Genomic DNA, 21412 nt, shown 5'->3' with positions numbered 1-21412 from the left:
ACATGTTACGTCTACACCAAATCAGTTGTCTGCAGTTACACCCTACAATGGCCCAGAGACTGTAATGGTTGGTGATGGGGCTCATCTTCCCATTACTCATGTTGGTTCCACGACACTCACCACGAATGCAGGTAGTTTACCACTCTTAGATGTACTTGTTTGTCCGTCTATGAAACAATCTTTACTGTCGGTCTCTAAACTTTGTGATGACTATCCCTGCGGTGTGTTTTTTGATGCTAATGCTGTGTATGTGATTGATCTGAGAACTCAGAAAGTGGTGACCAAAGGACCTCGTCGTAAGACTTTGTATATGTTGGAGAACAAGGAGTTTGTGGCCCTCTTCTCAAATAGACAGTGTGCGGCAAGCGACATGGTGTGGCACCAACGTTTAGGACATGCAAATTTTCAAGTTCTTCAGCATTTAAGGAACAGCAAGGCGATAACAATTAATAAGAGCAGCACTTCTCCTGTTTGTGGACCTTGCCAAATGGGAAAGAGTAGTCAATTACCATTTTTTAATTCTGAGTCTCATTCAAAGGAACCCATTGATCGAATTCATTGTGATCTTTGGAGACCCTCTCCAGTTGTATCAGTTCAAGGCTTCAAATATTATGCAGTTTTTGTTGACAATTTCTCTCGTTACTCTTGGCTAATTCCTTTAAAGAGGAAGTCTGATTTCTATGATGTGTTTATGGTCTTTCAAAAACAAGTTGAAACTCAGTTTGCCAAGAAAATAAAGGTTTTTCAGAGTGATGGAGGAGGAGAGTTCATGAGTACACGGTTCAGGAAGCATTTACAAGATCATGGTATTAAGCACCTACTGTCTTGTCCGTCTACTCCGCAACAAAACGGTATTGCAGAGCGGAAACACAAACATCTCACTGAATTGGGGCTATCAATGTTGTTTCAAAGTAAGACTCCACTTCGCTACTGGGTTGAGGCCTTTTATTCTGCAAATTTTATCAGTAATATGATTCCCTCCTCCACTCTAGCTCAGAAAAGTCCAGCAGAGGTGTTGTATAACAGGTCACAAGACTATTCTTTCTCAGGATATTTGGTTCTGCCTGTTATCCTTGCTTAAGACCTTACACACAACACAAATTTGAGCCACGGTCCCTGCAATGTGTCTTCCTTGGATATCATCCGCAGTATAAAGGTTATCGATGTCTTTATCCTCCGACCGGTCGAGTTTATATCTCTCGCCATGTGATATTTGATGAGCAATGTTTTCCCTTTGAGCATCAATACAAGCATTTAGCTACACAACACAAAAGTGGTTTGCTTCAAGCGTGGCAACAGGGTGAGGTTTCCTCTGCAATTCCTCATTTGCTTCCCTCCATTCCTTCTGAGGTGGTTGAATATCCTGACGCAACTCAAATGGAGTCCGGAGTAGGGTCTGCTGTATCGCAACAACAAGAGACTGCAGAAGTAGAGTCTGCAGAAGTAGAGTCCGTTGTGTCACAACAACTCTGTCCTATAATTCACTCTGCTCCAAATACACCAGAAATTGAAGATGTTGGTGCCTCCGAGATTCCTGCTGTTGAGTCAGGAGGTCATTCGATGACTACTCGGTCTCAGCATGGGATTCGAAAACCTAATCCTCGATATGCTTTGGTTGCAAGAAAGACCATGCCGTCGTTACCAACAACAATAGCTGAGGCCTTGGCTCATACGGGTTGGCGACAAGCTATGCTTGAGGAGCTCGATTCTATTTACAAGAATAACACTTGGATCTTGACTCCTGCGACTGCTGAGATGAATATCCTTGGATGCAGATGGGTGTTCACTGTCAAGTTAAACGCTGATGGTTCTCTAACCAAACTTAAAGCGAGGCTGGTGGCCAAGGGATACGATCAAGAAGCGGGTGTGGACTTTACAGAGACATATAGTCCCGTGGTTCGAACATCTACCATTCGTATCGTTCTAGCAGTTGCTACTTCCAAGAACTGGAGCATTACTCAGTTAGATGTAAAAAATGCCTTTTTGCATGGTGATTTACAGGAGGAAGTCTTCATGATTCAACCTCCAGGCTTTGAGGATGTTGCAAAGCCAAATCATGTGTGTTCTTTGAAGAAAGCCCTCCATAGACTGAAACAAGCTCCTAGGGCTTGGTTTGATAAGTTCAGTAACTTTCTCATTGAATATGGCTTTGTGTGCAGCAAAGCCGACCCCTCTCTCTTTGTTTATCATCATCATGGTGATACTATGGTCATCTTGTTGTATGTGGATGATATCTTGTTAACCGGTTCCAACTCTGCTCTTTTCAAGTCTCTAATTGCAAAGCTGAATACAAAATTCGCCATGAAGGACCTTGGAGATATTCACTATTTCTTAGGCATTCAAGCTCAGTCGTTTTCCAACGGCTTGTTTCTTAGTCAATCCAAGTATGCAGAGGAGATTCTGCATCATGCTAGTATGTCCAAATGCAATCCTGTCCATACACCGCTGCCTCAACGACTGGATCAAGTGTTTAAGGATACGCGTCTCTTCTCTGAGCCAAGCTACTTTCGCAGTCTTGCAGGTAAGCTTCAATATATGACAATCACGAGACCGGATATACAGTTTGCAGTCAATTTTATCTGCCAGCGGATGCATGCTCCAACCGAATCAGATTTTCATCTCTTAAAGCGCATCTTGCGATATATAAGAGGGACTACAAAGATGGGCTTACATATGCATCGGAACAGTGACTTGTCGTTGGTATCTTACAGTGATGACTTACCATTGGTTTCATACAGCGACAGTGACTATGCCGGGTGTCAAGACACACGACGGTCTACGACAGGTTTTTGCTCATTGCTTGGTTCAACTCTGATTTCCTGGTCTGCAAAACGCCAACCTACAGTCTCGAGATCATCAACCGAAGCTGAATACAGAGCCCTTGCAGCAGCTGCATCAGAGTTAACTTGGATATCTTTTGTGCTTCGTGACTTGGGCATTGTTCAAACTAGGCCGGCCATTCTTCGTTGTGATAATCTCTCGGCTGTTTATCTCTCTGCTAATCCAGTTTTCCACAATCGCTCCAAGCATATCGAAGTTGACTATCATTATGTTCGTGAGAGAGTTGCTCTTGGTCTTCTTGAGGTTCAACATGTTCCGGCTGCGTTACAACTTGCGGACATCTTTACGAAGTCTCTTCCCCGACAAGCTTTCCAACGTCTTCGTTACAAACTGAATGTTGCGATGCCTCCCACCATCAGTTTGCGGGGGGATGAGAGTCTACAACATCAAGTCCAAGACAAAAGTGTTTTGGGCTCTGGCCTACACATGAGAAGCCCACTACCAAAACAGAGTCCGACAGTTCAACAACTCTGTCCTTCTCTGCAACAAGGCGACAAAGGGACAAAGCAGAGGCAGGTGACAAAGACATTACCTGAACAAGATGGTGACATTGTACTATCGAGCCGTTATGATTCTCTTCTGTCATTAGAGGAGGCGTAGATATTCACCATTTATCATGAGATTAGGTGTGTGGTCAAAGAACCTAGAATGTTCCTCAAAATTGTATAAATAAGAACTCACTCTATAATTGTAAGTTAAGGAGAATAATACAGTAAAGTTCAGTTTTTCAAAACTAGTTCTTGTTTATTCACACTAGAAGTCATCCTTATTATATACTAGCTTAGAACGTCAAATTTTTCGGATGTGGGATTCGTTAAAGTTAATAATTCAATTATTCTGCCGACATTTTATATTGCGTTGTCATCATAAGGTTTACCTTAAACCTCAAGTAATTGACTTGGTCCTCTATGTAGGCTTTTTAAATGTTAAGTTGGGCCGAAACAGACCCGTCTGATAAGAAGGAACTGTTCGTGCAAATCCGATCAGTGAGGTACTGACGTATATTTTGTTCTCTTTTGTTTGTCTCACTTGAGTGTATGCCAATGTCAAATCTCAACTTCCTTCTTGATATATAGATTAATTCATTGGATGATTTTGCGCTTCAGTTTCTTGCTGAATCCTTTAAAAAAAACGGATTTTGATATTTAGATGTAACTTTCTAAAAAGGTTATTTATTGAAAACTGTTGATTATTTTCTTGAATGCGTTATTTATGGTGTTCGTTTCTAACTCATAGAGCCTGCAAAGAAGTTTTAAATATCAAAATCCGTTTTTTTAAAACTTCGTGCAATATAAAACTTCATGGTTTCACATTCAATCTCTCCGATTGATTTAGCTTCACGACTCTTTCAATTAGTTTCGTAGAGTCTTCGAAGTATTTGATTTTGTTTGGATATTTTAATAATATGAAGAGAGGAATATTGGAAGTATTTCTCGTTGATGCTCATGGAATCACACACACAAATTTTATTGGTGATTATAAAGAGAAAGACAAACTTTCTTCATATGTTATTATACAGCAAACTAAAATCTTTGTATTGATCATTTTGGTTGGCAGGAAGTCCTGTGTATTTTGTGCTCTTACAATGTGGGACAAAGGAATACCCTAGCAAAATGTCAAAAGGTTCACTTTTTGTTACTGCGGTGATTTTAATTTGTTTTTCTTCTAAGCCAAATTATAAATTAGAAAAAAAATTTGGTTCAATAGGTGATAATGATAATGCATTGTGGAACCAAAAGTTTGTCTTCGATTTCCCTATGTCTCAATGGAAGAAGCTGACCCACATCAAATTTAGAATCATGGACAAAGAGCTCTTCAAGGATGGTGGATTTGTCGGTGAAACCATGTAAGTTTTTCTTGCAGAAACTGATTCTTGAGTGGTTTAACTATTAGTATTAGCAATATATATATATATATATATATATATATATATATATAATATAATTACCATCCATGTGTTTGTGACTCTTTTTGGTGTTCAGGATTCATCTTGAAGGGATAGTAACCGAAGGATGTGACAGAGGATACATGGAAACTAAACCAGCTCCATACAATGTTGTTCTTGACGATAATACTTTCAAAGGCCAACTAAAAATCGGATTGAGATTCATTGCAACGGTAAGTAACTACATACTCATGTAACTATCGAAGCATAAATTCGATTCTTTTAGCACATCAGGAGAATCTTTGTGATTTATTAATTAATCTAATTAGGGGTATACATGCTGAAATATTCTAGAACATCGACAATAACGTAGGATATCGAAATCTCTCAAAGAAAACGTTTATTTTTCTAGGATAAATCGCAGAGGAAAGCATGGGAGGTGAAGATGGAGGCCAAAAACCGTGAAGAACCAATTTCCCCAATTCTGAATCTGATGAAACTCCCTTTGTTAAGGTTTCTGCTCTACTGCTTTCGGAAAACAAACAAATATCAGCTTAAAGAGAACTAACATGCTAAAAAGGGTTAGCTACAAAACTCTTTTCTTTCGCTCTTTAATAATTAATTACATATATTTCAGATTCACATTGTGCTTATATCATAACCCAATTCGGATTTTATCAAAGTACTAGCAATGACATTTATTTGATTTCTGAGTTTGTGCAAACATTTTAGGTTCATAGCTGCATGGGCAAGGTCTCTCATCAATTAATGCAAAACTACCTTATATCGTTTCTTCGACTATAAACAATGTTGTTCCCTCTTCTTATTCGTAGCTAGGGTTTCACAATCAACCCTTTCACGGTATCGTGATGGGCAAGAATACGAAACTGTTGATGACTTTAATCTTTTTCACCTTCAAATTTAATGTAATGAATGGTCTGCATTTATATCTTTTGATGTAACATTTTTCTTACTTTCATTTAGTTTCCCAACCAATATAATAAATAATATCAGCATTGTCTTTAGTTCACTTTCTTCTAGCTATAATTTTGTTCTTTTTTTGAAATAAATTAGATATACATATACTAAACATACTTTTAATATCTTAACAAAATGTTGAAAGTAGTTGATATTGTATAATATCATAGTCCATATTACACTAAAAATAATGGCCCATAGATTAATTATATGCTATAAAATGCGTGTAGGATATGCGTGTACGGTATACAAGGAGAAAATGGGACGCACGTCGTCCCACGCACGAACTGAACCATGCAATATGCATTTGTCTTCTCCATTACATTAAATTATCATGTGCTAATAAACTGTAAGTATATAACTCAAACTGAAAATACATTAAACTAAAACTTATATATCTAATCAATCACCAATTATGAGTTGCAGTTAATCGTGTAGGCTACATGGGGATAAGCTAAACTCCAGCCATGTGATACTTGGTCTAATTTAATAAACGGGTTGACACATAAATTTTTTAGAAAAAATTCCCAGTGGAGGTGTTACTATAGTCTATAGACCGACCAAAGATTACTTCTTTAAAATATAAAAGGTCAAGAGATAATATATATACTTTGAACATTCACTCGTATCTCATCTTAGTTTCAATCAAGATCTTTCATATAATTAAATATTTGGAGTTCAACAAATTGATATGAACGAGTTGTAGCTAGTAATTATTATAAATAATCCCGGATTTTCTTTTTAAACAAATAATGCTAAAATTTTACATGAGATGTAAAGTGAAAATATTTTTTTTTTTCTGAAAATACGTAAAGTGAAAAGATGTGATATATGTATAATTATGAAAACGGAAAAAAAAAAGAAAAAAAGAAAGATAGATTGATCATTGGTCGCATAAATTGATCATTGGTCGCAAATGTGCAATCATTAATAACTTAGCATATATGTAATTTCCAATGGGAGCTAATAATTTATTAATTTGTTATTTGTGTGTGTGTTGGAAGGATCCACTAATCAAAGATATGTTTCTGATAGAAAACTATAGTCCATATTTTGAGCCAACAAGAAAATGATAAAGTATAGTAGTAGGCAGCCAAATAGACACAAATAGCTCTTGAACTTAAAAGGGAAAGGGGTATTTGTATTTTTTTTCTCATAGAAAAAAAAAACAACACTTGTTGAAGCCAAGGAAAAGCCACTTCATCGTCAGCAGATCGAGGATCGTACCTTTCATTGGACGGTCCACATTTTTCCGGTGGCCGGCTTAAAGAGAGGGGTTTTGTTTGGATTCGACAGGAGGGAATTTGGTTTTTTGAACGTTCAAAATTTATTTGCTTTAAACGTAAGAACTGAGAAGGTTTCAAATTCAAGAAGAAGCTTTAAAGGTAATATCAAATAAAGACCGTTGCTTTGATTTTTTTTTTTTTTTTTTTAACTTTAACGTTCTTTTCAAACTTAAAGTTTCAGACTTTTCTCTCATTTTGTGATCTCTATGGAACTTATATTTTGAATAATATATTTGTTCTTGTTCTGCAAAAAAACTCCGATGAAGTTTTCAATAAAATCGTGATTTTTAAAGTTCTCATTTGACCTGATTTTTTTATCCTTCATTCTTTTCTCTGCTTTTTTTTTTCTTTGCTTTAATTTTTGCTCTTTTTTTATTTGTTCTTGCTTTATTGTTCTTTAGGTCCTTAGAAATTTCACTTTCCAAAACCCAAAAACTCCCGGTTTCAAATTTTCGAAAGTTTCTTGAAACCCTAATTAATATCACAGCAAATATTTGGAGCTATAGTTTACATTTTTTTTTTTTGTGTGTGGTTACTTATTTAGAAGAAACAGAGAGAGACCTTTGAGGAGGAGTTTTGAGCTTTAAAGATGGAGAATTTATCGAATCAAGATGAAAACGATGAAGTGGGTTATCATCATCAATCACCTAGATCCATTGACCCAAATGATCAATCAGCATCAGAAACCCCGGTTTACTCGACGATGAGCATAGATTCCTTTGTTTATCCTCGAACTTGTTCTGAGAGCACTTCAGGCTTTTCAGACCATATTGATGAAACCAACAGCTTCTGTAGTGAAGCTTCTCCTTGTAATTGTCCTGTCCTCACTGAGTCTAAGTCTGATGAGAGCACCAAATGTCTCTCTGGTTTAGGGATGCAATCAAATGAAAATCTTGCAGTCCAAGAAATTTCAGAACCAGGTGCTGTGTTCTCTCTTCTCTACTTTTTTTTTTTTTTCCTTATGTCAATAATTAAAATGAGCTTTATGGTATTTGCAGAACTTGAGACAATGAAGGAAAGATTCGCAAAACTTCTACTTGGAGAAGATATGTCAGGGAGTGGTAAAGGAGTTTGCACTGCTGTGACGATCTCAAACGCAATTACTAATCTTTATGGTAAACGTTCATCTTTCACACAGCCTATGGTTCTCTACTTCTCTTGTTGTAGAATATTTTCATCTGATGCATGTATTTTTTAATGTTTGCAGCTACAGTGTTTGGACAGAATCTGAGGTTAGAGCCGTTAGAAACAGAGAAAAGAGCATTGTGGAAAAGAGAAATGAACTGTCTTTTATCGGTTTGCGATTACATAGTTGAATTCATCCCTAGATGTCAGAGTCTAAGCAATGGAGCTACTGTTGAGGTAAATAACTTGATGTAAACAGGAAAAAAAAATGAGAAATGGAAAAAATGAAAACATTGTTAGTGGGTTTTACAGGTGATGGAGAGTAGACCTAGAGCAGATATCTATATCAACTTGCCTGCTTTGAGAAAGCTTGATTCAATGCTTATGGTAAATATATCCAAAGATGTATAGATGTTCCTATGATTATTTGGTTTGATTACGGAACATCATTTTTTGTTTTGTTACAGGAAGCATTGGACAGTTTCCAGAACACAGAGTTTTGGTATGCAGAAGAAGGAAGTTTATCGATGAAATCTGCGCGTTCTGCGACTGGATCATTCAGGAAAGTTATAGTACAAAGGAAAGAAGAGAAATGGTGGCTACCGGTTCCTCTAGTGCCATCAGAAGGTTTGTCAGATAAGGCCAGAAAACAACTCAAAAACAAGAGAGAGAGTACCAATCAGATTCACAAAGCTGCAATGGCTATCAACAGTAGCATTCTCAGTGAAATGGAGATACCAGACTCATACATGACAACTCTTCCAAAGGTTTTTTTACACCTTTTATGTTTTACTAGAGTCTTAACGATTCGGTTTTGAGTCTAATATTGGATTTTTAATCTCTGCAGTGTGGTAAAAGCAGTGTTGGAGATTCAATTTACCGTTACATGAGTAGTTCGGGTCGGTTTTTCCCAGAACAACTCTTAGATTGTCTGAACATAGGCTCTGAGCATGAAGCTGTTCAGTTAGCAGATAGAGTAGAAGCTTCGATGTATACATGGAGACGCAAAGCTTGTCTTAGTAACTCTAAGAACTCATGGAACCTGGTGAAAGATCTTATGTCAACTACAGAGAGAACAGACAAGAACTATGTTATGGCTGAGAGAGCAGAGACTCTGCTCTTCTGTTTGAAACAGCGTTATCCAGAATTGTCTCAGACATCATTAGACATATGCAAGATTCAATACAATAAGGTAAAACTGAAGGATGAAAGAAAAAGTCAGTTGAATTATGATTGTGCATTATCATAATTATTTTATTGAGATTTTCTAAAAAGTGTTGTTTTTTTTGGTTTGCAGGATGTTGGAAAAGCAGTGTTGGAGAGCTATTCAAGAGTACTTGAAGGTTTAGCATTTAACATAGTTGCTTGGATTGATGATGTTCTCTATGTAGACAAAACCATGAGAGGTAGTGAATAATAATAAAGCTCTAGTAGAGACTTTTGAGAAGATTCCTATGTTTCTGGTTCCATCTCTTGTAAAGCAAATCAATGATTGAAAATATATCCAGAAACATATTTTGTATTTATAGTAATCAGCTACGTTTCCCCATTTATAAGGAAGAACAAAAAGAGAGACAAGTGTTCTTCATCAATATAAAAGTTCAGAGGAATAATAATTTTTTTAGTGGATCATAAATAATGGTGTGACCAGCAATGGTGAACTGAGACAATTAATTTCGAATCCCTATATATACAACAGGGTTCCGAACCAGCATGGGTCCGGGGGGGTATGAAGTGGTGTGACCAAAAAGCAAAAGGGTTAGTAATTAAGATACAAAGATCTGAAGAAGGCACACAGACTCATAAGAGATTTCTCATTCAGACTTCCTTCTTCATGAGCCCTCAATAAATGATAGTACAGTCTAAGGCACCGAAGATCCAAGCCTTTTGCTCCTTGCTTCTCACTTTTCCAGAGCTCTCTTGATCATCAAAAACAAAAACTATGAAACAGTAGAATAATTCAGCTGTCGTCGTCTACTGAACCAACATAAGTTAGATCAGTCCGTCTGACCCTCACTGCACCTTTCAGCCAACAGGTGGCTCGAAGATTGGCCATGTCACTGCTATTTGAAACGTTGCTGCTTGATAGACCTGAACTTGTCCCATCTTCGAGAAGCGTCCATGGGTCAACCACATCTGTGTTGTCTACTTCTTGTTGTTGTTGAGGTGGTGACAACATTGTCTGCTTCAGCTTCCCTTGTGCTGCTGCAGTTCCAGTTTTCGGCAAGGCAGGGGAGTTTCTTTGAATGGGTCCACCACCACCAGATCCAGAAGGTTGAACAAGTGTGACTGCGGTTGGCGGAACAGAATGAGGCTGGCACGAGAGAGAACAGCGTAGAGAAGAAAAAAGGATGGGCATCGCTGCTTGTATCCGCCATCTAATGGTGTCTGGTAACTGCATCCGCGAAAGCTCATTCTGCATTGTTGACAAGAAGAAGAAAAAAAACTTCACAAATTGTATTTTGAGTCGGACAGATTCTAAAGGATTTTTCAAAAAAAAATCTCACAAACCTGTAAGCTCTCTGCTGCATCGCGGTCAAACAAGGTAAAGTCTTTGGATGATTCACTAGAGAGAGGCCTTGGCTTTAGCCAATTTGGCTGGTGATTGCTTAACAGCCCATGGAGTACAAACAGTAACCGGTCAAATAAGACTTCACTAGAGAGATCTGCCATGGCAGAAGGATCTAATGTTGAATCTGTCTCCACCTTTGATGGGTCACTACGAGGAGAGCATACAGCATAATCTTCATAAACAACTCGGCTTCCAAGCAAACGAACTATTGTAGATGCAAGTGCTTGTCTTGTGTTCCTAAACGAAGGTTCCCTGGAAAATAAATCGCCATACAAAAAGATAACCCAGATTTAATTCAGTAACTCGAAAAGAGCCAATTCATATGACGTTTCAACAAATCTGGTTAAACGAAAAAAGAAAATGGAAGATAGTGAGTACCCGCAGATGACAGGCAGTAATCTTAGAAGAAATTGTAACCGTAATGACATAGAAGCTCTCAAAGCAACAGGGGAAGGCGGTGGCGCAGTGTCAGTAGCATTGGTTGAGGATCTTCTTGCCAAACTAGGGCTGCCACCGCGAAGGCCCTTCCGGGTACTTCCTTTATTTGATGAAATCTCAGACCCAGAAGAAGCAGTTCCCATGTGCTTGTTGTTTGTTGTACTGCGGTTGGTAACTGAACTCAATTGCTGCTCAATATTGCTAAACTGTCTAACCAACTCATTCACAAAGGTACTGCGAGATTCATCAGAGCTTTGGTCTATGCATGGAAGCACTAGCTGAACAAAAGCCCTCTCAGTTGTAATCCCATAGCTAACAGTTGGACTATTCTCATCTAATGCTCGGGGTAACAATACCTTTTTTGAACCTGACCCTTCCTCGATCACTTCCCCTTCTTCAATAGAAGTAATTTCCAACTTCCTTTTCTTATCTGCCTTGTTTGCCGTAATAGGATCAGAACTGGAGCTGCTGCACCAACCCCAAGGTTTCCAAAACTGAGGTTTAGTGGGAAGTCCTTTGCTTTCACCTACAATAATCAGTTTTTGTCTGATTGTTTTTCGTCCAAAAAGAACATCTTGGCCTGCTAGAAACCATTCAGCTTGCTTCAACATTGATTCCTCAACCGATCTACCAAAGAGATGAACCACTTCTGAGAAAAGTGGGACCGCATCAGGTCTAACCAATAACCTTGTGAGGAGGATTTGAATGAAATTTTTCTCATTCTCAGAGGCCTCAGGCTTCTCAGAGGTAGGACAGGAAGATCGTATTGCATCTGCCAAAGGCATATCGTGATTTTCGAGTTTCTCAGTTAGGGCTTGCTCATTTAGAAGCAGCCTGAGTTCCACCCACTGCCAGTGAAATTTTGCAGGTTGCAGGCAATCTAATACAGATACAAGCTTGTCCACAAGCTTTGTTCCATTTCCCTGGTGCCGGTTTTTTGCTTCACTAACTCCTTCATGGGAATAGCCAGAGGATGGCACCTTACAATCAATTATAGAATTTAAGAAAAGACGCGCTCGAAGAGGAGCAAAGGCCACAGATTTCAAGTGCATATCCAAACCAATCGATTCAAATACCGACGCAAAATCAGCATCTGTGGAATCAGCAACGATCAGTTCATAAAGTTCCTGGGTGTCTCTCAAACACACGTCTCGAAAAGGAAGGTGCTTAATAACATCATGGAAGGCTATTGTCAAAGACTGATAAAGGCGGTGAGTGTCTTCATGGACGCTGGAGTTAGAGATATTATTCAAAACAAAAGGCCTCCATAGAATAAACGCAATAATTGAATAAGCTGGTGGGAAGACCAATTTCAGCGGAAGCATGCGCTGCATACGTGATATAGCCACCACGGAAGATTCTCCCACAAGCTCCAAAACCAGCCCTTCCGAAACAGTTTTGCAATTACCAACAAGGAGTCTGAACCAATGTACATACACTTCAATAGGGCTTTCCACTTTAGACGCTCCCATGGACCTAGCACTGCCATTAGAACTTGATTTTGTACGCCTTACAAACTGAACAAAATCTAGGTACTCCTTTAGTCTCAGCAGACCAACAATCCTTTCAAGGGTTATAACACCATGTGTGATAGAACCTATAACAAGTGCAGATACAGCTGCAACTTTTGTTGCTCTGCTCGCCGCTATTTTGCTAGTACCATTCGGCAAATCATTTGTTGAATTGTTCGCATTTGAATCATAGGATTCAGGAGATAGCTGATGCTGACCTCGGGATCCCTTCCCAGGGGAAAAAGCTCCAGCAAGAGCAGTGGAACTTTCTGTTGCAAGTGCTATTTCAAACACTCGGCTTTGACGCTCTCCAAGAGCTTCCTTTAGAAGGCATAGGCAGGTTATATGAATTTGCAAAATGTATCGAGCAAAATTAGATGAATCGATGCCAGATGGATGAGTCTGATGAATGGTTCCCAAAGAGAACTCTGAAATCCTTGCCATCGAAAGGCCTACACTGTTTACAATTGCAGAAACCGCAGAAGAAACCAAAGTGGGATCACCCTCTTGAGCTGCACCGCCAGTCTGTCTAATGCAGTCCATTAGTCCAACTACAATTTGTTGAGCCACCTGAAACCCGTCATCGTTTTTCTCAGCAAGTGAGGCTTTCATAGTACCAGTACCAATGAGTTTTCTGAGATAATGAGTCGCCTCTTCAACATGTCGTTGCACAACATCTCGCATATTCAAACCCACTCTTGAAGGACGTGTACCGCCAATGCTGATTTTTTTACGTATATAGTCATCTGGATTTTCAACTCCTGCTGGAACTCCAAGGGGGATCCCATACTCACCATTTCCTGATCGCGTATGATCTAGTTCAGAGAGAAGTCTCTTTTCGCATGTTGCTTTGAAATTGTTATGCCATTCCACAATACTGGGAAGACTTCCATATCTTTTCAAAATATAGCGAGCATAAACTAAGGCTGCTGATCCAGAAATTTTTCCATTACTGGACATAAGTGATGCAGCACGGTTCATCAAAGCTGTCATGGCCTCAGGAACAAGATCTGCTGAAAGTAGAATATTTTCATACCTGAAAGAAATTGATGATATAAACCGATTAAATTTCTAGAAATACATCGTCAAAATATATATTACTAATGAATGTTTACTTATTGAACAGGAAGTAAAACCCACCTCCTCAGTGATGATACTAAAATAGCCTCCCCTATCTCACACATGTTGTTTGCAACATTCCTTGGCATTATTAGAAGGTTTCTTCCACCCTGAACGGCAAAACTTGGGCTACTGTTGGCCTTTGGCAACAGCCAAAAAAGAAATTTAACCACTGAAACAAAGTCAAGAGAGATATCCAAGAGAAATAATATAGTAGATAGCTCATCGACCCCAAGCTTCCACCTACTTGTGCTCTTCTCCTCAACTGGAGTACCTCTATTGAACTGCCCAACTTTCACACTGCTCTTTTCGGGCTCTTCAACAAGTTGCCGAACCAGAGTTGTTAGCCAAACTGCAATAGACCGCTTATCAACAAACTGTAGCTGCTTCAAAGATTTTCCAACAGATACAATATCCACAGGGGTAGAAGTTCTAAACACATCAACCACTTTATGATTCTCTCCTTCCACTCCAGGGCCATGATGAGGACAGATTACTTTATTATCGCAAACATGACTTGTTGAAGCGCCCTGGCTACCTTCAATCCTAGCAGCTTGTAGTTGAGCCAGCGACTGTGTCTTGCGTGCCATCTTCTGCCTACCCCGTGGTACTTGCTTAGTTAACTCTATCTGAGGATCAACCTTCAGCGAAGACTCCAGAGTTTTTAAACCTTTCTTGATCCACCAGTTATCTTCTTCATCTGATGCAATTGGTGAATTCCCTTGATAGCAAGAGCTCTTTTCATCGCTCATTTTTTGTCTTTTTGCTCTTCTACAGTCTTCACACCCTGGTGTAGCTTCTGGTTGGTAAATCTTGCTATACACAGATCCACTTGATCTCTTAACACTACTTTGAAATTCATCTCGCATTGGATTTCTCACACCATATGACATACCTGGAAACTGCAGTAGAGCTGATATGCGCTCCTTTAGTTCTCTAATATCCACACTACTCTTGGTATGTTTGTGAGGTCCCTCACTATCGGCCATGGCATTACACGTCCGAAAAACAACAGACGGAAGGGAAGAGGAATTTTTCTTTGACTTCTGATCAGACAGAATTAATTTATTCCAATATTTACCTTTCTTAACAAGTAACTCTCGAAGAAGAAGACGGCGTTCATTAGAATAAGTTTTCACAGCCTCGGAAAGCTTATCCCCTCCAAAGATCTGAGCTTCCTCTAAGGTTTCATGTACAAAACAGCCAGGTAGCTGTTTCAATATGCGATGGTGTCTCATTCTCCTTTCAGGATCAACAGCAGGTTGAATCACATCGATCATCCCGCTAACTATGAGTTGTCTCACGTATGCTATGGGATTAAAGATTCCAGAACGTATAAGTTCAAATACCAGCAATTGCAAGCGTTTTGCTCCTCCCCTGTGTACCTCATGCTGATCAATCCAACAGACTATGATATCATGTAATGGCCCCGGACTTTCAAATGCATCCATCGGACTGCTAGGTTTAGAAACATTAAGAAAATTGCTGCGACGATTCTTTCCTTTGCGAGCTGCGAATTCTCCACCCAGAATCTTTTGCTTCAGAAGCTGAATGACTAAATACACCTGAGAACAATCTTTTCTGCCAGAGAACTTGATATCTTTAGGCACACCAGCGCGGAAATCTCTAAAATCACATGTCGCCCATTCAATAAGGAAAAAAACGGAGCAAACAAAGGATGTGCTAATAGCGCCAATCCATCTAAGAGATGATCTTAAGCATGGACTCACTTCAGCTATCCAGGTCTCATCAACGGCTCCATTGCAAAGGTCCTCAAAGAGGTAACTGTAAGCAGCTCTGATATCTCCATCTGACAAAGCTTTATCCAAGGCCTGAACAGCTTTAGCCACATTATGTTGAGGATAACCAGTGCTAGCTATCTTTGCCAAATCATCTGCACTTCTTTGAATGGTTGAAATGGTATAATCAAAAGAAAGGAACTCAAACCGGGAATCAACTCCTCTTCCTTGAACCTGGGTAGAAATATCTGCAGAATTACTTTTCAGATTCTCATAAGCCTTTGACGTATAGCTCACATCATTGGGTCCACGTGCTGTTACAGGAGGAGGAAGAGGGAAGCAATCCGAAGCAACAAACGTGTCGGATGCAGCAAGTACCAAGTAGCGAACCATCTCAATTAGCGCAGAGAGAGTATAAGCTCTTCGAGAGTTATCAACAAGATCAGATCCACCAGGAGCAGGTTCCTGAATGAAACGGACAGCAATAGCTACAAGACTCTGTACATATGTCTGAGAGAGAACAATGCTCTCTAAAACACCATACACGATGGGGAGTAGCAACTGCAAAATTTCAAAGACCTCCTTTTCCTGCAGTAAAGCAAAAGAAAAAATTTACAAAGCCGAAGAAAAGAAAATCTATCTAGAGTCTATAAATTAATCTAACACCATACCTGTAAGAGCCGGAGAACCCAATCAACAATGAGATTAGGAAAAAGAAGCCCTTCGGCATGGTGCCATTGTAGAAGACGCACCATATACCACCATTTAAAATGCAGAGATGTTTCCTCCCCATAAAGGCTTGCTGATGCTGGACTAATCTTTTGCACTGATCCTGTATAAAGCATCTGCGGTGACCTATCTCTAGTTTGCTGAGCAGGAAATGAGCTATTTCGTGACAAAAGTTCATCCAAGAGGTATTGCAAATATTCAATAACATCTTTTGTCCATTGTTCACACCGAGAAGCATGTGTCTTGTCAGGTGTTCCTGAAGAAATAGCAGCAGGACTAGGTCGCACCTGCACATTATTAGCAAAACTTGATATCGTCCAACAGAATGAGAAACTAATTTGAGATATTAGATTAATTGTCCAACAATGTACCTGATTGAGATAAGTCACTTTTATAAACCAAGTAGCTCTCAATAACGGGACGTTGTTCCTTATAAGGACTTCAAATAAGGTTTTTCTCCTATATCCAGGAATGTTATCAGCCAAACAGCGTAATCTTTTGTGCTGTTGCGATAAACTCTGTGAAAAAATGAGAGCAAGAATGAGTTGAATATTCTTCTTTACGAACATATGGCAGCTACGAGTGTACGGCAACAAACATGGATCAAAGGAGCATTAATAAGAAGTTTGGATAAGCATATAATGATATGCCAGGGTACCTCGATCCATTTTTTCTTTGTCTCCTCCCCACATGATCTCTGTTCTGGAAATCCAGGCTTACATAGAAGCGAACCAGAGAGAGGCACCCCATAAACTTGACCAGCCTGCCATTTAATTACGGCGATTATGTATTATAAGTAATATAAGAATATTCAACTCATTCTTATACCCTGAATCCTGCACAGAGAGCACAATCTAAATTGAAAAGGAAGAGAATATCTCGATTACCTTGCGCTTGAGTGCACGAGATTCATTGATAGCTCTAAGACACTTTCTGACGGCCTGCGGGATAGAAATTGAATTTTAGTTCCATGTGAAACACAAATGAACTCCAATAGAGATCACATATATAGGGGAGAAAATACTGATATATACTCTCTAGTACCGTACCTCTTTGCATTTTAGGACCACAGGCTTCGAGAAAGTATCGACCTGGGACAATATAATCTCTTCGGATTCCTATAAAGGCCAAAGAGCATAACCTCAATCACAAGAGAATGCGACAAAAACTAGTGGAGTAAGGAATTCAAAACTCTTAACATCAAAAAGTATTTTAATTTCTGTAGACTTTCTGAGTTGCAAGCATCCTATAAAATTATATTGAACAAAACATCACTACAATCTATCAAGCTACAGTGAACATTCGGCCTCAGGAATACATTATTCCTACATTACTGCCGGGAATCTATAGGAAAATAACATAGGCATGGGTCCAAGATAAGATCTTTACATCTATTGCAAACATGTCACTAATAATTAACAATGATTTTTAAATAGCACAACAAGAAAGCATAATTAAATTCAGTTAATCGCACCTTAAGTCCATCAACAGTTTCCTTGTATCCATATTGAACATACTCTTTAGTCAGATTTTCTTCAGGAGAACTTGATGTTGGAGGATGAAAATCAGGCGGTCCTAATCTGCAATATTTTAGAGAAAAGGTACAAATCAAGAATGGAACAGAGTCGCCAACTTCATGCATTAACAAGCATTCAAAGGACTTAGCCTTACGGAGATAAAAGAGTGATATCATAAGCTACAAACCCAAAGCAGCAAAAGTAGGAATCGTCTATAATGGGTTTATCCAAAAACTAAACTAGGGATAAGGTCAAAGTGGAATTACCGGGAATTCAGACCGTCCTTTTCACACTTCAACTTGTAGGGTGTCAACGGAGGTGGCCTCCTGCAGTAAAGAAAGATTTCACACGTCTTCAAATGTATCAACGTATAATGCTATGTAAGGACTTCTTTCAATAGACATGCCTGGAGTTTAGCGAGTAGTTGCCAATTGAAGAGGAATCAGCTCGTCCTGAGTCCCTAGCGGATGCACCACCTATAGCACTATTATTGACTGCACTAGTGCAGTTGGCAGCATGATACCTTTGCATTTCTCCAAACTATAGCCAGCATACTGGTTCTGACATCAACATACCATAATAAACTCTAAGAACTAATCCACAATCTAGCACCATACGAAATTTTTTCACGGACTTCCACTTATATTGCAATTTCTCCTTACAGCATAAAACTTAGCACTAGCGACAGCGCAACCCCATTGATGGAAGTAAACCCTGAAACATAAAGTTACCCTTGGTGTTCAACTTACACTGAAGTCATATAGGCGGAAAAGGAAACACTAAATTCACATATAGTCTCAAAACTCAGTTTGTAAATTGTTATTTTTTGTCCCTACGAAATTCAGTTGTTTGAAATCATATCACAGATCAGCTGCTCATTACGCTTACTCTTAACTGTCAAAGTAATATAAAACGCCTAATACTTTCCAAATTCTCTTCAAAATGTAAACCTGAAACTTTCCCTATAACATACATACATCAATTCAAGTGAAAGTCTGAGCTTAGCATGATACAGATCCCACCTCGAAGACACGTAAGTTACACTATGAGGAAGAAGAAGAAAAAAAAAAAGTGACCTTGAGTAAATGTAAACAAACCATAATAAAGCAACGAAACTAGAAGACAAACGAAATCCTGGAAGTTGAGTTCAAAAGAGAATAAATCAGGAACAATATTTCTATAAACAAAGCAGAAATTTACAAACTTTATCGAAGAAGAAGATTTCACTACGAGTTGAAACACACACAAATCAAATAGCTACTACATACAAGAGTAAGAAGAACAAATCCAGATAGAAGCAAAGAAAAAATCTGCTCAATGAGCTAGAAAGCAATCACCTTGATCAAATTACCAAATCGAACTACGACCAATAGATATTAAAAAAGAAAATTAGGGTTTCAAAATCGAAAACTAACCAATAGGAGGAAGCTTGAGATGACCCCAGAATCCGGAGTCGAACCAAAGTTAGGGTTTTGAGAGCAATTCGACCCTGATGAGACCAAAACTCAAAGAACCCCGAGATTCGACGAATCAAGGGGAGAGAGATTGGAAACGAAGACAGAATCAAAGCTCCAAGCTTTGAAGAAATTAAGGGTTTCCAAGAAAGGGGAAATCTAGAGGGAGAGAAAGAAACCAAAGGGCACACGAGAAGAAAGAAGAAGAAGCCAAAGGAAGAGTCTTGGGCTTGGGGTTAAAGTTTGACTCTTTTTCAATCTCTTCTCTTCTGCACTTTTGGTGTAACGACGATGACGACGACGAATGCTCTCTCCTCTCCTCTCTGCTTTTTGTAAAAATTCCTCTTTGGAGATTTTGTTGATTCCGTAAATTGGGATGTGGAAACTGTTTTCGTGTGCTCTTCGGAGGTAAGAAAGAACCAAACACCAAAAGAAAAAAGAAGAATCAAATAGAAGCAAGCAAACCAACAAACTCTCTTCCGATTGATCGATCGAATTCGATCTAACACACACTGTTCTGGTAAGAAAATCTTAACCTTTTCTGGTTTATATTCCCGATTTTGTCCTTGCGTTTTCTTCCCTACCTCCCCTAGGGGCTTTATGGGTAAAATTGTATTTTATTTTCTTATTATTATGAGACTATATTGTATGTTTTGACATGATATATTATGGTGGATGGATGCAATGCAATGCAACAAGGGTTTCGTCTTCTCAACCCATCTTTATTTCCTTTTTGGGATTTTCAAGCTCCTCCTAGCTAGGGCATGTTTTGTGTATGGATTGGTTTTACCTTTTTTTTTTTAGTATTTTCTAATGTTAAATTATATTCGAAAAAAAAAATAAAACGTTTTTACAATAGATGTAACACTTTTCGAATGCAAACAGCTTAGGAAAAAACAATTAAAACCATAGTCTAAACTCTAGATTGCAGCCACATCTAAAAAGCTTCATCATATCTCCGATCACATATTTTTTATAGCGTTTCGAATTCAAAATTGTGAATTCAATCAATGTTTTCCTGGATCAATTGTAAAAGTATTGTTTTTTAAAAAAGTGTTTTTAGCAACAGTTTAAAAACCCATTAATCAACAATAACATGCGATATTCGAGTTTTGATATTTCTTTTTATGGTAACAGTACAATCAATACTAACTTCATGTTAAGCAAAATATTTGTCATTTTCTATTTATGTTACTGTTTTTTTTTGTCAACAAAATACAAGATCAGCTCAAACGAGCCAATTGGAAGGAAAATCGTTTACATAGGTATGTTACCGTTGTTATTATTTATTACTTTCGTTCATTTGTTATTCAAATTTAGCGGTGGGCATTTAAACTGAACCGAACCAATCCAAACCCAATCCTACACTCCAACCATTCGGTTATGTTTCTTCTCAACCCAAATGGTTCAGTTGGGTTTTAAACCAAACCGAACCAATAACCCAATGTGTTTCTTAGATTAATTAATAATATTATTAAAATTATAAATATGTGATCTTACCTATTACCACTTGCATTTGTTTTCTGTTTTACTTTATTTTAAATTTTCTAATAAAATTAACTAAATATAAATATATATTTAATTATATTTAATATTAGGTATTAATTTGATTTTTCTAGCTTTTCTAATTTATTTGATTAAATTAACTATTATAAAACCATAATAAATTTTATTTTGTTACATTATTTTGACTTTTAAACCGAATTAAAACCAAAGTAAACTAAAACCAAACCAAACCAAACCAAACACAAACCGACCCGAACACAAACCAAACCAAACTAATTTTTGTTGAGTTTGGTTAGAGTTTTACCAAAACCGAATAAACTGAACCAAACCAAACCCAAACTTAAACCGAAATACCCACCCCTATTCAAATTAAAGAACGTGAAAGTAATACTCCCTCTGTTTCATATAAAAGTGTCATTTTGACACATTTTGTCATAAAAATAGTGTCATTGTGTATTTTTAATAGTCTTTAATTTTTTTTATCCCAAATATTTGAGCTTATTAATTAGAAAGATAAATGTTTTTAATTAGTTTATTTATAAAGGATTAAAATAAAAATTTACATATTTTTTTTAATTTTATGTGAATTATGTCAAAATGACACTTTTTGTGAAACAAGAGGAGTAACACAACCATAATTTAAAGTGGAATAATTTTATTTTCATTGGTTAACTCTTTATGCTAATCCAAAAACTAACTCACTAAATGTTAT

The 21412-nt window shown here is 38.0% G+C and overlaps 3 protein-coding genes across 7 annotated transcripts; 2 read left to right on the top strand and 1 right to left on the bottom strand.

Annotated features, from left to right (window-relative positions):
- The first annotated feature begins 4165 nt into the window (after positions 1–4165).
- On the top strand, positions 4166–5745 carry LOC104709066 (elicitor-responsive protein 3-like). Its single transcript, XM_019229163.2, has 6 exons — positions 4166–4313; positions 4399–4464; positions 4549–4687; positions 4824–4959; positions 5139–5307; positions 5459–5745. The coding sequence occupies exons 1-5, from the start codon at positions 4247–4249 to the stop codon at positions 5292–5294; spliced, it is 564 nt and encodes a 187-aa protein (XP_019084708.1). The 5' UTR covers positions 4166–4246; the 3' UTR covers positions 5295–5307; positions 5459–5745.
- Positions 5746–6562: 817 nt separating this feature from the next.
- LOC104705309 (rop guanine nucleotide exchange factor 3-like) lies at positions 6563–9725 on the top strand. Of its 3 annotated transcripts, XM_010421288.3 has the most exons (8): positions 6563–7089; positions 7535–7910; positions 7989–8105; positions 8198–8352; positions 8428–8502; positions 8583–8882; positions 8963–9307; positions 9413–9725. In XM_010421288.3, exons 2-8 carry the CDS (start codon positions 7580–7582, stop codon positions 9530–9532), a joined length of 1443 nt encoding a protein of 480 aa, XP_010419590.1. In that variant the 5' UTR covers positions 6563–7089; positions 7535–7579; the 3' UTR covers positions 9533–9725. The 3 variants fall into 3 exon arrangements, with proteins under 3 accessions (XP_010419590.1, XP_087316729.1, XP_087316730.1); XM_087460603.1 differs by lacking the exon at positions 8428–8502 and having other exon boundaries at positions 6746–7089; XM_087460604.1 differs by lacking the exons at positions 6563–7089; positions 8428–8502 and having other exon boundaries at positions 7194–7910.
- Positions 9716–19835, bottom strand: LOC104705306 (mediator of RNA polymerase II transcription subunit 12). 3 transcript variants are annotated; one of them, XM_010421285.3, is made up of 14 exons: positions 19156–19762; positions 18403–18454; positions 18147–18300; positions 18007–18066; positions 17698–17803; positions 17273–17341; positions 17111–17164; positions 16882–16986; positions 16595–16741; positions 16166–16510; positions 13777–16082; positions 11066–13672; positions 10627–10939; positions 9716–10531 (listed from the first exon to the last, which is right to left on the bottom strand). In XM_010421285.3, the coding sequence occupies exons 3-14, from the start codon at positions 18269–18271 to the stop codon at positions 10076–10078; spliced, it is 6693 nt and encodes a 2230-aa protein (XP_010419587.2). In that variant the 5' UTR covers positions 18272–18300; positions 18403–18454; positions 19156–19762; the 3' UTR covers positions 9716–10075. The 3 variants fall into 3 exon arrangements, with proteins under 3 accessions (XP_010419587.2, XP_010419586.2, XP_087316728.1); XM_010421284.3 differs by having other exon boundaries at positions 18147–18454; positions 19156–19835; XM_087460602.1 differs by lacking the exon at positions 18403–18454 and having other exon boundaries at positions 19156–19716.
- Between the last annotated feature and the right edge of the window lie 1577 nt (positions 19836–21412).

Source organism: Camelina sativa, chromosome 8 (genome assembly GCF_030686135.1).
Source record: "Camelina sativa cultivar CO46 ecotype springtype chromosome 8, ASM3068613v1".
NCBI lineage: Eukaryota > Viridiplantae > Streptophyta > Magnoliopsida > Brassicales > Brassicaceae > Camelina > Camelina sativa.
The sequence above is the reverse complement of the archived record's forward strand: the minus strand, read 5'-3'. Positions and strand labels throughout refer to the sequence as shown.